Source organism: Microtus oregoni, unplaced genomic scaffold, assembly GCF_018167655.1.
Source record: "Microtus oregoni isolate MIOR12 unplaced genomic scaffold, Mior012 000090F_ref0000504, whole genome shotgun sequence".
Classification (NCBI taxonomy): domain Eukaryota; kingdom Metazoa; phylum Chordata; class Mammalia; order Rodentia; family Cricetidae; genus Microtus; species Microtus oregoni.
This window is the reverse complement of record NW_024544599.1, coordinates 375,016-390,789: the sequence shown is the minus strand read 5'-3', so window position 1 is coordinate 390,789 and position 15,774 is coordinate 375,016. Positions and strand designations below refer to the sequence as shown.

General features: G+C 38.2%; 1 protein-coding gene across 5 annotated transcripts in view; it reads left to right on the top strand.

Moving 5' to 3' along the window:
* Kcnip4 (potassium voltage-gated channel interacting protein 4) overlaps positions 1-15,774 on the top strand; it is a 1,070,438-nt gene that overhangs the window by 1,053,345 nt on the left and 1,319 nt on the right. For all 5 annotated transcript variants that reach the window (XM_041643760.1, XM_041643756.1, XM_041643759.1 and 2 more), the window contains 3 exons: positions 11,450-11,557; positions 13,273-13,377; positions 13,985-14,047. In XM_041643760.1, coding sequence (XP_041499694.1) covers positions 11,450-11,557; positions 13,273-13,377; positions 13,985-14,047 — 276 coding nt within the window. The remainder of the gene's footprint in view (positions 1-11,449; positions 11,558-13,272; positions 13,378-13,984; positions 14,048-15,774) is intronic.

The following is a 15,774-nucleotide window of genomic DNA, read 5'->3' as shown; positions in this document are numbered from 1 at the left end:
CTGTCTGTTGCTTTTTCATGTATTATGTCTTGAGAAACTAGCAGAAGCTGATCAGGGAATACAGGCTTGATATGGGAAGCATGAGGGAGACCCTGGATGGAATATATCAAGCTGAGAATAAAGATAAAACATCTGTAGATCTTCTGGAAGACAGGAGAAAAATATATGAGAGAGTTGGGAAAGTAAGCAGAGACTGCCTCTATAAGGCAGGCTGCCAACTAAGGAGGCTGAAGACTGTCTTTTAGAAGAAAAGGATGGCTGATAAGGTTTCATCAGGGCTGTTCCTGTCTGTGAGCTATGTTCCTGGAACTTGGAGAGCAATTAGAAGCTATTTATTCTAAAAGTCCCAACAGAACCTGATGAAAAACTGAACTGCAGTACAAGCCTTTGAGATCAGGAGAGAGATGAATTTAAAATTACTAAACATGAGCATAATAGAATTGTAACCATCTGACAAGTTTAAGAGAGAAAAGAGTTTAAACTTGGACAACACTCTGAACACAAGGCTACAGGAAGGGAGGCTGAAGGAAGAAAGGTAGATCTTTGTAAATTATCAATCAGTGGTCCTAGGGTAGAATTTCCAGAGGTAACAAAATACCTTATCATGTATACTCTGTCCTCAGGAAGACCTCAGGCCATTGGTTTGAAAATTCTGCAACAGGAATCTCAAACATCATCCTAACAAAACTTAAGAAATATCCTATGAAGGGAAAAGCAGAAGGTGGCAGTGATTGAGGAAGTGTGAGCCAAGAAGTCAAGTCTGGGTGAGCAGGGTTAACCTGAAAGGAGAAACGGCAGTTACTGGGCCAAAGGTAACACTGCAAAGGTGTTCAAGATCTCCTGAAATGCATACTTCTAGTATTTTAAGTCCTCCTAAGGAGAATATCCTATCAGTACTTATTATATAAGGCTAATACCAGCATAGCTGCAGTCTAACTATGGTTTTAATGTCAATAGTCTAGTTCAAGTACTAAAAAAAAAATCATAGTTAATTACAGAGAATGGCAGAGGTGAAAACTACTACTGATTCCATTACTTGGAAGAGTTTGTCTATCAGAAACATGATATCCTGCTATTGATGTCTCACAGAACTTTGTGTTCAGTTTTGCATATGCATTACCTATTGTCAATCATGTGGGATAATATATAGCAATGCTTTTATTGTGTAAAATTCTAGTAATTAAGATTAGGGCTTATTTGGATTTGGGAGGTTAGCCATGACAGTTGTGTGTGATATTCATATTGGTAGAATGCTTTTACTTTTAGTATAAACTACTAAATTCATAAATGTGAATAAATACTGAATGAAATTCAATTTTTAAACTGGGCTACTGCAGTCATATTTCTAAATTAATTAGCTACCTGGAAGGTATCTAGAAGATAGAAATGGTTTGAGAGGGAATACATTTTTAATAGCAACAACCAACAGCATCCTGGGACAAATAACACAGACCATTCTGATTTTGAGATAAAGAAAAGTGGAAGATTTCTAGTATTTGCTTAATGGTAAAGGACAGAAATAACAAGTCAGGGAGGACCTATTTCCAATTATGACTAGATTCAGTCTCCTTCTTGCTACCAAGTGGATGTGGGAGTAATGGAGGAGGGTCATCTTTCTATCTGTTGTTTCATTGGTTAAGTAATGAAGAAACTGCTTGGCCCTCTGATAGGGTAGAATTTAGATAGGTGAAGTAAACAGAACAGAATCCTGGGAGAAAGAAGTTGAGTCAGGGTGTAGCCATAATTCTCCCACCCAACACAGACGCAGGTTAAGATCTTCCCTGGTAAGCCACCTTGTGGGCTACACAGATTATTAGAAATGGGTTAGATCAATATGTAAGAGCTAGCCAATAAGAGGCTGGAACTAATGGGCCAGGCAGTGTTTAAAAAAATAGGGTTTCCGTGTAATTATTTCGGGTAAAGCTAGCCATGCGGGCAGCTGGGTGGCGGAACACAGCCTGCAGCTCATAGCCCACCGCCACTCCGCTCCTCACAACATGGGAGCCTCGATTTAGTACTTAAACCCTCTAGGTCTTAATATTTGTATCACTACAATACCAGCAATGAGGCAAATGGGAGTGGTGGGTTTGACTATTGAGTCTGGCACCAAAAAAACATTTCAATATTTGTTAGATTTTAGCAATAACATTTGTTACTTCAGGAAATTTCTAAAAAAGGTAATTAATTCTGGAATTTATCATCCCATTACAACAGATCACACTGTAATCTAGAGTAAACATATTCATGAAAAGACTAGATGACTAGCTAAACCATGTGAAATTATGACAGATTTTTATCTCAGAATTGGCATTCACTGTATTAAGTGCTTAATTGTTAGCATAATAGCTACTCAGTGATAAAAAAAACATGCTTATATAGCTGTTATTATTTTAGGCATTATATTGAGTTAGTTACGTAATATTAATTTCTGTAACCCTTCTAGGTACTATGGTTATCTCCTCTTAGCAAATGAAAAAAGGGGGTCACAAAGTTAAATATTCTGCCCTAGTTACACAGAATGTATAACTCTCAAGATTCAAATTTAGGCTGCCTGGCCTCAAGCCGTGGTTGGCACACATATGATTCTCCAATTTCATATACGTCTCACACCTGAATTCCCCACAGCTGGCTGAATTTTGTCTTTAAAGAGACTTCATACTTTAGAATTGTAACAACATAAATAGATAACAGAGAGATAATTCACGTACATTACAGCACATGCATAATATTAATGCCTCCAACAAAGTCTACAGTAAACTATAATCAAATGTGTTACATCTGTTCAACAAAATATGGTAAGAACCACAGCCGCTATTGGCCATCTATCAGTTTACTCACTGAGCATATGTTTAGGCCTTTCCCAGCCTCTCCTGCACTGAGGAAGGGTTAACTGAGGTTTTGTGGACCGAGAGTGGTGGGAATAGTTTTCCATCCAATCTCCTCTGTGGAAATTGCAAGGTCGAGTGTCTCAGAAGACCTTTCAGCATAATAGAAGGGACTTGGATCCTTGACGAACCCGAGTCACCTTCACATTATTTCATGGTGTATAAGTTATAAATTATCTCTTATTTTTGCAGTCACATATGAAGCTTTTAGTGTTTTTTGATTAAGGTAAGAAATGGTGATAATATGTAGATAGGTAGCTAGATGATAGATAGAGAATATATAAGAAATAGATAAATGATAGATAGATAGATAATAAGATAGAGAAATTCATAAATGATAGATGAGAGATTTTAGATAATAGATGAGATATAGATAGAAAGATAGATTGATATATAGAAATAGATAGAAGACAGAAAAAAGATGACAGACAAAAAGATATAGATAGAAGATAGACATATAGATAGAAGATAGATAGCTAGATAGAAAGATTAGATAGATAGGCAGACTGACAGACAGACAGATAGATAGGCATGTTAATTTAGTTTAGTGCTTTGGCACAACGATTCACCAAAAAAGATTTTAGCACTAACTTTCAGCGTCTCTTCCACACTCACAAAACGTATTTTTAAGTTCATAATTTTTAAATAACTAGAGTAAAAAATGAAAGATTAGACTCTTCGCTATGTGTTAGAGACAACAAACTGAATTATATGAAAGACTGGCTTTTTTTGGTCATTTAGACAAGTGGGTGAATTCTACTCATCTCGAGCAAAACCTCTAAAACCTGAGGTCTTAAACAGCAGTTGGCATACTTTCCTATAACATACCAAATAATTTTTTTGCTATTTTGCAATTCAGGCAGCCTATTGCAGTCCATTCTACCAAATCACCAGTTCTACCATTATCACCTTGAGATAATTCATATTGCTGAGAATTTCCCAGATTGTTCACGTTATTGAAATTGAGTCTAAGTGTTTGTTCTGTCATAATAATTCTGAAATAGGTGCAATTGCTACTACACGTATTTGATGAGTTGGAGCTGAAAGAAAATGGTGTTTGTAGACAGCTCAATTCAGGCGGAAAGCGATATGAGCGGCACCCCCTGGAGTTAGGCAGTGGAGGCATTACCTCAAACTCATAGCTCTGTTATTCAGTGCTGACAAAATAATATTTTCATACAACTATCAGTTAAGTTTATAGAAAACATTCTAGATGTGCCACTTTATTAAATGGCATAGCTTTTTTCTTTGAAATGTCAGGAGGGCGTTATTAGGCAATGTTTTCAATTGCTATAAAATTCCATTTTATCCATTTTATCAATTTTTTCATCTTTGGCTTTCATTTACAGAGAGAGAGAGAGAGAGAGAGAGAGAGAGAGAGAGAGAGACAGAGAGAGAGAGAGACAGAGAGAGAGAGAGACAGAGAGGAGAGAGAGAGAGAGAGACAGAGAGAGAGAGAGACAGAGAGAGAGAGAGTTTCTTCCGTGTACAGAATTCTATCATTGTTTTCTGGTCATTTCAGGGGCCTCTGGTCTCTCTGAAGGCATCTCTTGAAATCGTTCAACTTCATTCATTCATTTAACAAATATCCATCAAGCACACTATGTGGCAAATACCCTTCAGTAGAGGCAGAAGTGAAGAAAATAGGAAGAAATGCTTGTCTTGGTGAAAGCTGCATCCCCCACATTTGGGACTAATTTCTGTAGATCCCACCTGTTTTCAGTGTGAGGGTTCCTCACTGGGCAAACATTCTGTGGGTTCCCCAGAATTGAGGTCCTGCTACATGCAGTCTAACTTTTCTTGTCACCTCATCACTCCAGCTTCCTTATTTCTTGACATCAGAGGTCCAGCACTTTATGGCCCAGATGCTTTCCCCTCCACTTTCTGTAACCTCCAACTATATGTCCTGTGACTTTCTTTGTTGCCAAGGCCTTCATATTCCCTAAAATTTTGGAACCAACAGAATATAACAGATCAAGAAAAGTATACATATAATAAATATCAGTAACTGTTCCCGTGGTCTGATGACCAATCTCTTTTTTATAACTCATTTTATAATAACTGCTTAATATTATCCATGTTTTGCACTTACATACAAATGCAGATAGCACAGAAATCCCATATGACATGCAGTACCTCTTTTTTATATCATAGGTTAATAGAACATTCTTGGTCCAGTTAAGGAATATGAACACATTATTATTAACTAAATTCCATGCTATATTCAGATTTCTTTGGATTTTCCTGGATGTCCTTTTTCTGACCCAAGTACCCCATTTAGGATTACATTTCATTTAGCCCTGGCCACATTTGATTTAGACATAATGTCACCGTAGACTCTTGCAGACAGCATCTTAGGCTTGCCTTGTTTGTAACTATCTTGAAAATTTGAGGAGGTATTGCTCAGGCATTTGGTAAAATGCCTTCAGTTCAGATTTCTATGGTGGTTCTCTCTCTTGATTACATTGGGGTTATTGGTTTGGAAAATGAGGAGTGCAGAGGGAGAGGGCTATTTTATCATGTAGAGTGATTTTAGACTGTCCAAATGATTCATAACAGTAGATGCTGACCTTGTCTGACCGACTGCCTAAAACAGTATTTGTTAACTTGTGTAGAACAGTGTCTCCCCAATTGCAAACAATGCTCATTAGAAAGAAATCATTGTGCATGAAGGGAAGCAAAAGAGATAACTTAGTTATTTGGAATTCTACATGGACAATCTGTCCTTCCATCTCCAGGCAGAAATAAATAAATGCAACACTTATTTATATTACTTTAATATTTATTTTATATCTTGCATTAAAAGCCTGTGTGACCCCACTTATCCTGATACTCATACTGTTGTGGTATAGTCAGGAAGAAATGTTTCTGTTGGCTCTATTGTCACTTTAACTTACCTCTATTTAAAGCTGTTGACACTAAAATATTCATCTAATGAGGACAGAAAATTATGTCTCATGAAAAATTTTCAGTGCTAGTAAGGTCGGGGGTCCTGGTTACAATCTGTTCAGTCTCCACAGTCTGAAGTCAGTATCTGTGGCTCTCAGCTGAGGTTGTAACCCTGGACATACACTTATTAGACAGCATCTTTAAGCCACTCCTACCATCCAATAGCATTTATATCTGCACATAAATACACAAACTGGTTCTGCTGACTTTTCAGAGGCTCTTTTTCTAATATATTTTATTCACTGGTGTAAACGATGATGAATTCCTGCCAGGCAATGGTGGTGCATGCCTTTAATCTTAGCACTTGGGAGACAGAGACAGGTGGATCTCTATGAGTTTGAGGCCAGATTGGTCTATCAGGTGAATTCCAAGACAGCCAGTGCTACACAGAGGAACCTGTCTCAAAAAAACACTGACACCTCTAACTGTTCTGCAATGCCACTCATCAGAGACTGAAGTGGACTGGAGCTCCCCCTTCACATCACCCCACAATTCTCTCCTAAAAAGCCAGCAATGACTGTGAGGCTCACATTGGTAGCTTGATATTCTACATGACCACAGGCCTTGACCTCAGTCCAAACTCAAAGGGAAGCCTGGAATTCGAACCAGAAGTCTGTTTCTGCCTCCAACACTGCTCAGTGCTTTTTGTCACAGCCCTGAGCACCCATCTACAAAGCGAATACAACAACACAGTGTGCATTCCTCGGGTGACATGAGCAGCTGGCATTTTCTAACACAGGGGACGGCTGAGCCAGACAGTCCTCAAAGTAACAATGCCTCATCATGATTACATTAAATTTCTGTGTCTTAGGGCCACTTATTAATTCTTCTTCCTTAGGAAAATGAGACAAAATTTGGAGAAAAAGAGAAAAAGTTTGCTGCAGAATCATTTCTAAAAAGAAACATTTTAATTAATTTACATATTCAACAATAGGAAGTAACAAAATGAGTTGTTTTATATCCATATCACTGCGCAGCATGCAAGCTTCAAATGAAGCCATGGAGGTACAGAAATTAGAGTTCAGTGACCATAACATTTTAGAAAAATAGTGAGAGAAAAATGAAGGCTATCATCATGATAACTTCAAGTTCAGGTCCATGGTTGCATAAAATTACATTTCCATTAATGTGCGTTTGTATCGCTCTGGGTGGTGGTGGATTGCCATTTAAAATATGATTCTTGGGGGCTGGAGCAATGATTCTGCATTTAAGAGCATGGGTTGCTCTTCTACAGGAGAAGGGGTTCAATTCTCAACACCCACATGGCAACTCACAACTGTCTGTAACTCCAGTTTCAGGGGATCCAGTTCCAACTTCCAGCCTTTAAAGGCCCAGACATTCATGCAGGCAAAACTCCACATCACAGAGTAAAAAAGAAATCTTAAAAATTAAAAAAAAAACAGTGTGATTCTTATTGTGGTTCAAAATGTTCAGAAGTCATTGATTAAACTATTATATCAAAGCATAAAATTATTCCTGTTTTGTAAACATGATACATTTTTATGAGTCAACCATACAAGTACTTCAAAGAGGTCACAAAAGATTTTCAGTGATGTGACAAAATATTTGTAATAGTAAATAAAAATACCAAATAATATGTGATGTTAGTCAATACTAAAATGCTGGTATAAGTGCAACAATGATATAATGTGCAACATGCATATGTAATCCTGTAACATATGCATATAGAATAAAATATATCCAATATCTACAACACATTTAAGATCATATGTATGGGCTGGGCGGTGCTGGCGCACGCCTTTAATCCCAGCAATTGGAAGGCAGAGGCAGGCGGATCTCTGGGAGTTCAAGGCCAGCCTGGTCTACAAGAGCTAGTTCCAGGACAGGCACCAAAGCTACAGAGAAACCCTGTCTCGAAAAAAAAAAAAAAAAAGATCATATGTATAGCTTTTATTAAAAATGTATGCTCAGATATATGTGAGAAAATACAGAATGGAAATAATATTAGTAGATGTTAGACTTATGTGTGCTTACAGGATTTTTCAGTACAGCTTTCTTTATATTAGGGATTATGTTTGTAATTGTATTTATTGTATACATATTTATGAATATTGTTTAACATTTATCAAATCCTTAAAGGCCACCAGAGAGGTTAAATCAAGGAACTTATATTTTAATTTAGTATCATTACAATCACTCTCCAGGGCACTAACTAAAAAAGATATGACTGCACCTGGAAGGCCCACGCAGGCAGATGATGAATGGAAGGCCCAAGCAGGTTGACCAACTCTGCTACCACCCAGTCTCAGATCCAGCACTTTGAGTAGGTTCAACTCAATATTGACTCCATCCATGAGCTACTGGAGGACACAAAGGATCTTGTCCTGCAGAAGCAGCTGTCATTGCGAATAGGGCCAGCCCCAAAATGAAGCTGCTGTGGCGGTAGCCCACCCGGCTTGCCCTGCTGGGAAACTGAGAGCATGGGCAGTGATACTGACTGCAGGCTACAAGCACAGAGGCAGAGATGTGTGGCAGCCTGGAGCTCTCATGGAACCTGCCCCAATTCCTTACCTAGCTCTGGACAAGAGCAGGATACATGAGATGGATCTCAGCAGTGATCCAGTATTTACAGTGCTTCAAACCTTGAACCAGGCCAATGATTGGTTGAAAGGAATATATGCAAGTAAAGCTATTTGGGCAAAAACTGTACTGCGTATTATACAGTATATTATACACTGTAGTTTCCAATTGCATTACATCAAGTGAACAGGCAGTGGAGAGGTGGAAAAGATGGAGCAACAGAGCTGTGCATGCTCCGCGGAGAGAAGTGGAACTAGAGATGGCTGATAAGTGTGAGAGAAGGGGAAGGTCAATGGTGGAACACCTTGCCCGGTTGGGTAGGCAGGGTGGTGTGCGGCAGCCTGGAATTTGTGCAGACTCTACACCTGAACACGCTGCCCAGCAGCCTGGCCACCCTGGCTTTGGGCAATGACAGGAAGTCCAAGATGAAGAAAACAAGTTACAGCACACACAGGTGTCTTAATGACTTCCTGTGCCTAGTCTGTCACCTCTGTAACCTTTAGCGAGTCATTTACTGTTTCCTATCTGGACTTTGTTGCATCTGCCTCCAGATGGGTTATTCTCAGTCAGGGTCATCTTTGGCTGACAGAAGAAAGAATGACTAAAGCTCGGGAAATAGTCAGCAGCTGCCCTGAGACTGAGTAAAGGGATGTCAGTTGGAAGAGAAAGACCTCAGCTGAACAGGACTAGGTTCTTACGTCAGCCTTGCTCTCTGTCTTCTAGAGAAGGGTCTACAGTAGTTGTACTTTTAATTATGGATGGGTTTATCAAGAATATAGTAAGCCAAATATGAGGATAGAGAGAGAGAATACCAAAATATTATCAAATTGGGCTCTAAAAGCCTCTAGCAGAAATCAGCTTGGGAAGTCTCTTAACGACTGCATTTCCAGATAGAGAACCCTGGGCAGAACAGTGTCCCCTTGGGCAAGGTGTTCAAGTATAAGAAGGACGAGTAACACCAGGAAAGTAGGATCATTAAATTGAGAATTAGAGACATTTACACACATCCAGCAGAAACTGATCGGGGAAATTGAGGGAGTCAGATGTAGTTTCTACTTCTTTCCCCCTTAGGCATTTTCATAACACAGGATGGATAGAAAGCAGTAGTCCTGTTGGGAATGGTTTATCTCTAGCTATTTTATAATAAAAAGATAGTTTTACTCCTGGGCTGTTTTGTTCTCCCCTTCCCTAAGACAGAGTTAGGGCAGGAACCTTGGGTCATAGCCACTGTTTAGTGTAAGCCTGTTCAAGATACTTAGAACTTACAATGAATGCATGCATAAAAGGAGTGCGTTCCCTAATAAGACTAGAAATCATAGAATAACGGAAAACAACAGTGTGGTCTTTATTGGCTCATAGGAATGAAAAGGCCAGAAATGGCTCTAACTGCCACTGAGGGTGGCCCAGTTTGACAGCAAGATGCTACCAACAGCCCTTGAACTTTGTGATTAACTTCCTGTCATACAGGGAAGAGCACCTTAACCTGGTTAACTTTCCTTAGAAGAGTCCAAGACCCTCAGAATCACTTAGACTTGCACTAGGTTCAGTAATAATGTCAACCTCAAATCTGGTGGTCTTGGCCAGAGGTGACAGGCCATGTTCTATCACTAGAGACAGGAATGATGTTGGGTTTCTCTATTGGTGCATGAAACACTAATAGATACATATCCAAAGCTGGTCGGTGGTAGTGCATGCCTTTAATCCCAGCACTCTGGAGGCAGAGGGGGGCGGATCTCTGTGAGTTCGAGGCCAGCCTGGTCTATAAGAGCTAGTTCCAGGACAGGCTCCAAAGCTACAGAGAAACCCTGTCTCAAATATATATAATATATATAGTGAATATATATATATATATATATATATATATATATCCAAATGGAATACCCCCTTTATTAAGAAGGGAAGAAACAAGAGTTCCCATTGTGTTAAAAGGACTCTCTTTCAATATTTCATTGTGGACAAGTGGAAACAAAATAAAGTACAGAATGGCATATTAAGCTACCATTTATTTAAAGAAAAGAAGAATGCATATAAATAAATATACATAGTCACAAAAATTTGTTGAAAAAGAAATGACTAATTTCGGTTTGGGAAGGGGAGAACTTTCCGCCAGCTTTCTTACATAAATTTTAATTTGTGAGCTGTATGTTTGCTAACAGCTCCAAAGGTACTACCAAAGAAAGAAAAACACTATGTAAAAACTGGCACAGGAAAACAGCTGTAAAATAATGGGATACAGAATAGGAGAGAGAATTCAAGTTCACCCAAAGGGTAACCTCTGGATTTCCCCGCACTTTTTCATTTCTAACAGGAGACTGTCACTCCAAGAGTTTATTACATTGTAATATTTACTTCATATAACAACAAATACACGAGAATTTTCTCGGGTTAACCTGGATCCCTTTCCCTGTAAACAAATCCATTTAAACTTTAGCTGAAAATTTCAGAGTAAAAACAGCTTCATGGCCAATGCCCTCTATAAGGACTGTTAAAGGTATATTAACCATTTCAATCATTGTAAAATCTTTATGAGGGAGATATTGTCCTCATTTTTATGAATATGAAATTAGAGATAAAGGATGCTAGTTTGAATCCACTCACTGTGGCTCCAGTTTTTTTTTTTTCCACAACTGTCCAAATACCAATTATAACTTGACTTCTACTTAAAGAGTACAGATTACTTGTTTCTTATGGAAAACCTGCATTTCTTACTCATGAATATTATTTCTTTTTTTTTTTTTGGTTTTTCGAGACAGGGATTATTTCTTCTTTTAAAGAATGTGTGTGTGTGTGTGTGTGTGTGTGTGTGCGCGCGCGCGCGCGCACGCATGCTCTGCTGTCTAGGTACTCACATATAAAGGTATAATTTCCAGTGCCATGGTTAATTTAACTCAGCAGCTAATTAGATGAAAATGTTAAAGGGTACGGTAGAGTTCATGCTTACAAAGAACTCGGAGGAACTGAAGACTAAAAATACACTGGAAACACGTTCAAAATCCAGAGGGTTGTTAATTTTGCTATGATCATTTAAGAGGGAATTTTACCATATTCTAAATTCTATTTTAATTTCATTTTAGGATTTCATCAAAGGTCTTTCCATTTTGCTTCGGGGAACAGTACAAGAAAAACTCAACTGGGCATTTAATCTGTATGATATAAACAAAGACGGCTACATCACTAAAGAAGTAAGAGATGACACACCAATTTAAGTATCCTCTGAGATAGTTTTGATTAACTTCAGAGTATTAGACAATTTCAACGATTACTTTAAAAGTCACGTTTTATGAAATCAAAACTATTTTGTGATATGTTGGTAGAAATGGGATATATTCTAATAAAAATGTAATAGATAAACTCATTCGTAGTAAACCTCCAAAGAAAACATGAAATATATCAATATTATATCCCCTTTTTTCTGTTGATAATATGGGGCAAAGTCAGGATCCTTGAGAGTGGCGGAGGCCTTCTCATATCAGGTAGACAACAGTTTGGGGGCCAAGGGTTCCAGAAAATCAACAGCTACCAAAGCTATACCACCCAATGGCTGTCAGGTATTTCCCTTGCTTGGGGGTGAATCAGGACAACGTTGTGCTCAACAAAAAGAACTGGAGGTATGTTAATAATGTGGTATTCACAAATTACAATGGTTTGCTGATTTAAAACAACAGAAGATAAGGGATGAGGAAAGGTAGTCACCCTTTGTGTAGGATGCTAATAAGATTGAAAACGTTCTGCTGGAAGCCTGGGCATATTTAAGGGTCACAAGGCCTATATTTCTCTCTACATTGCTATCTTCCCCAGAGTGAAGGCTTGAACAAACAGTCCCATTTGAGATAAAGTACTCAGGACCAGCGACATGAACATGCTTTACGGGACACAGACTCCATGTGACAGGGCACCACTGCGTGGTTAGTCACCAAGGATACATGGAGAAAGATTAGGTATCATCAAAGAGTGCTAAATTTCAGACTTAATGAGTAGATGCACTTCTTCCAGATTTAGCATAGCATGAATATCCACTGCCTAGGTACCTCAAGAACATTAGGGAACCTAGAGGACATGAAGAATTTTAGCTCTTCCTATTTGAACCATTCTTTTGTTTGCTGCAATGCTGAGAACTGAACACAGTGCTAACGTTCTATCCCTTTCTAGATTTAATATAGCTCATCAACCTTGCATATAGTTTACTTATATCTTACTATTTATCTATGATAGAAACACCTTATAAAGTTTCATTTATTTTTTGCAAACTGCTTTATCATGCAATACATACTCTCGAAAGTAAATACAAATAGAACTGTATCATCTGCTGAATCTAAGATGGGTTTCATGTCAGATAATAAATCTAAATATTTAAGAAACTAGATATTATTTTTGTCTTAAAAGATTAAAATGACATGGCAAAAAATAGATTTTACTTTAAAAGCTAATGAAATGTTAAGGTGCTTCCTAGTTAAAAGATTTGAATTTGTGTAACTTTTTCAGTTAAATCAAAATTAGGAAAAAGTGATAAAAATAAAAAAGTCTCCAGGGACTTTACTAATTACTTATAATTAGTACTTAGTTTTAGTTTTAAATGCAAAATATTTCTAATAAGTAAAAATCAATAAATGTGTAATAGTCCAGTAAAACAAAGTCTATGTATTTTTTGAAAACATTAAATCAGACTATTCCTTTCCCAACCAAGTGAGATACATGGGAATCTACTTAATTGCAAAACTGAAATCTCACAGTCGATTGTTACATTCGGATTCCATTGCTTTGGGGCTGTTGGCTTCTGGCGAACTAAAAGGCTCAGAAAGAATTTAAGAAACAAGTGAACAGAACACAATCTCCTAATGCATCTGGATGCACTTCTTCACTTGGTGTGCAGTCTCACACGAGTGCCTTTCCATTTCAGGAAATGCTGGACATAATGAAAGCAATATATGACATGATGGGGAAATGCACATATCCTGTCCTCAAGGAAGACGCTCCCCGACAGCATGTGGAGACATTTTTCCAGGTGGGGACGTAAGAGCGAGGGAAGGCGGGAGGGAAGACAGCTATGAACAAATTTCTAGATATTTCCAAAGCACCTTGACGAGAAAAAAAAATGAAGAATGTTGATTCAAAGAGACAAAATGGAAAGGAAAATGTTTATTCACAGGGACAGAACAATAGGACACATAGGATCTTAATTTCATATTTTGGGCTTTTGAATTCATTGTTAAAGAAAATTGTAACTCCAGAAGAGTCACTTTATCCTGACTAAGTCATTCTCCTGTTTCATAACTGCTGTCATGCAGTTCCCACAATAACCTTAAAAATAAATTCTCAGTACTACTCTCCCATTTTATAGAAGGAAATATCAAGACTCTACATTTCCACAAACTGTATGAACTCTGTCTTATTTAGAAATCAGTTTAGATGATTCATGCTTCACATTGTGTGGAAAAGGATACAACCTATGATTTGACCCCGCCATTGTAGGAAGTCACTAGCTCCTCCTAGCATGGAATTGTCCCACATAACACAGTGTCCTACATTCTTATCTGTGTCAGTCAATTGGGTATGGGGAGAATATCAAAAGGCCATCCAATACAATGTTTTGTTCTTTTCTTTCTCAACAGAAGATGGACAAAAATAAAGATGGTGTTGTTACCATAGATGAGTTCATTGAAAGTTGCCAAAAAGTAAGTAAGGAAAAACAAAAACTCTCCCTTTTGTTAGCATCAGCTACAGTGAGCACAGCCAATGGGAAGTAAGCAAAATAGAAATCAACTGTAGAAGCTGAGCACAGTAACAAGACAATCTTCTCACCTGGAAACAAACAGACTTCTGTGCACATCCAATTCAATAGATTGCCTATCCTGAGGCAAAAATTACACACATTGTCCCTTTGTTTCTGGAAACCTTTAGAGGTTACTCATTACTGATAAACAAAAACATAGATGTCATGCAGTGGTGGTGCAAGGCTTTAACCCCAGCATTCAGGAGGCAGAGGCAGGCGGATCTCTAAGAGTTCAAACCCAGCCTGGTCTACAGAGAGAGTTACAGCACAGATAAGGCTACACAAAGAAACCCTGTCTCCAAAAAAAAAAAAAAATCAAAAACATCAATTTAAATTACTGCTTCAGAAGCTGGAGAGGTGGCTCAGTAGTTAAGAGTGCTTGCTGCTCGCTTTAGAGTTCCAGAGTTCGGTTCCCATCATCAAAGTCAGGAATCTCACAATGGTCTGAAAGTCCAGGGCCATGGAATCTGAGACCCTCCTCTGGACTCTGCAGGCGTGTGTATGCTTGTGTTCACATACCTACACACAGATGTATACACATATAATGAAAGAATAAAACTGTAGGCGGAGACTGCTTGTTTCCCAGCTGCCCATAACCGAATAATCACACAGAAACTATATTAATTACAACATTGCTTGGCCAATAGCTTAGGATTCTTATTAACTAACTCTTAAATTAAAGCATTCCTATTATTTTGTATTTCCCCCACATGGCTTGTGGTTTACTGGTAAGGTTTTGGGAAATCTGTCTCCTTCAGCAGCTACATGGTGTCTCTTTGAGCACTCTCTATATATCTCTCTTCCAACCTGCTATAGGCTAAAGCAGCTTCTTTATTAACCAGTGGTAATAAAACATATTCTCAGTATACAGAAGAGAATCCCATATCATAAAACTTTACTCTTTCCAAGTCATAGTTCATTTAAAACATGTTTATTTGTTGTGTCTTCATAGAATAAGAAATCCAGTGCCTCAAGCTTGAATTGGTCTTTGGGTTCTTTTTTTTAATTTTAAATTTCTTTCTGTGTATGTATGTTATGAAGAAAGAACATGCCATGACACATATTTGAAGGCTAAAGGACAACTTGCAGGAGTTTGTTCTTTCATTTCCTTTCTGAAACTTTGAGTTTCAGAGATCAAATTCAGGTCTTCTGCAAGGTATCATTCATTGATTTAATAAACATGGACAAAAAAAAACATTTTGGTTGAACCCAATAATTGTCCCCACTTATAAAAACAAATAGGAAATAATTCTTAGGAAAATCTAACAGTTATGTGCTCCCTGGAAATCTAGACTTAGCTCACCTAGAGTGATTCAACTTCATGCATGGGGGGGGGGGGATTTAATTAGATTGGTTTATAGTAGTTTAAAAATGGCGGTCTCACACTGTAGAGACTGAGAATCTGTAGTTCTTCAGTTCACAAGGCTGCGTGTCCACATAGTCTCAATCTGGCACTGGAGTCCTAAAAGACTCCTGGAGAGCTGCTGACCTTCAGTCTCCGTGGAAACCCTGGAGAAGTTAATTTTAATACTGGCAAAGGGGTACAGTAAGAACAGGATCCATCAACTTGCCAGCAAGAGTGAAAGCAAGCAGGCAAAAAGCAAAGTTGTTTTCCATGTCCTGATGCCA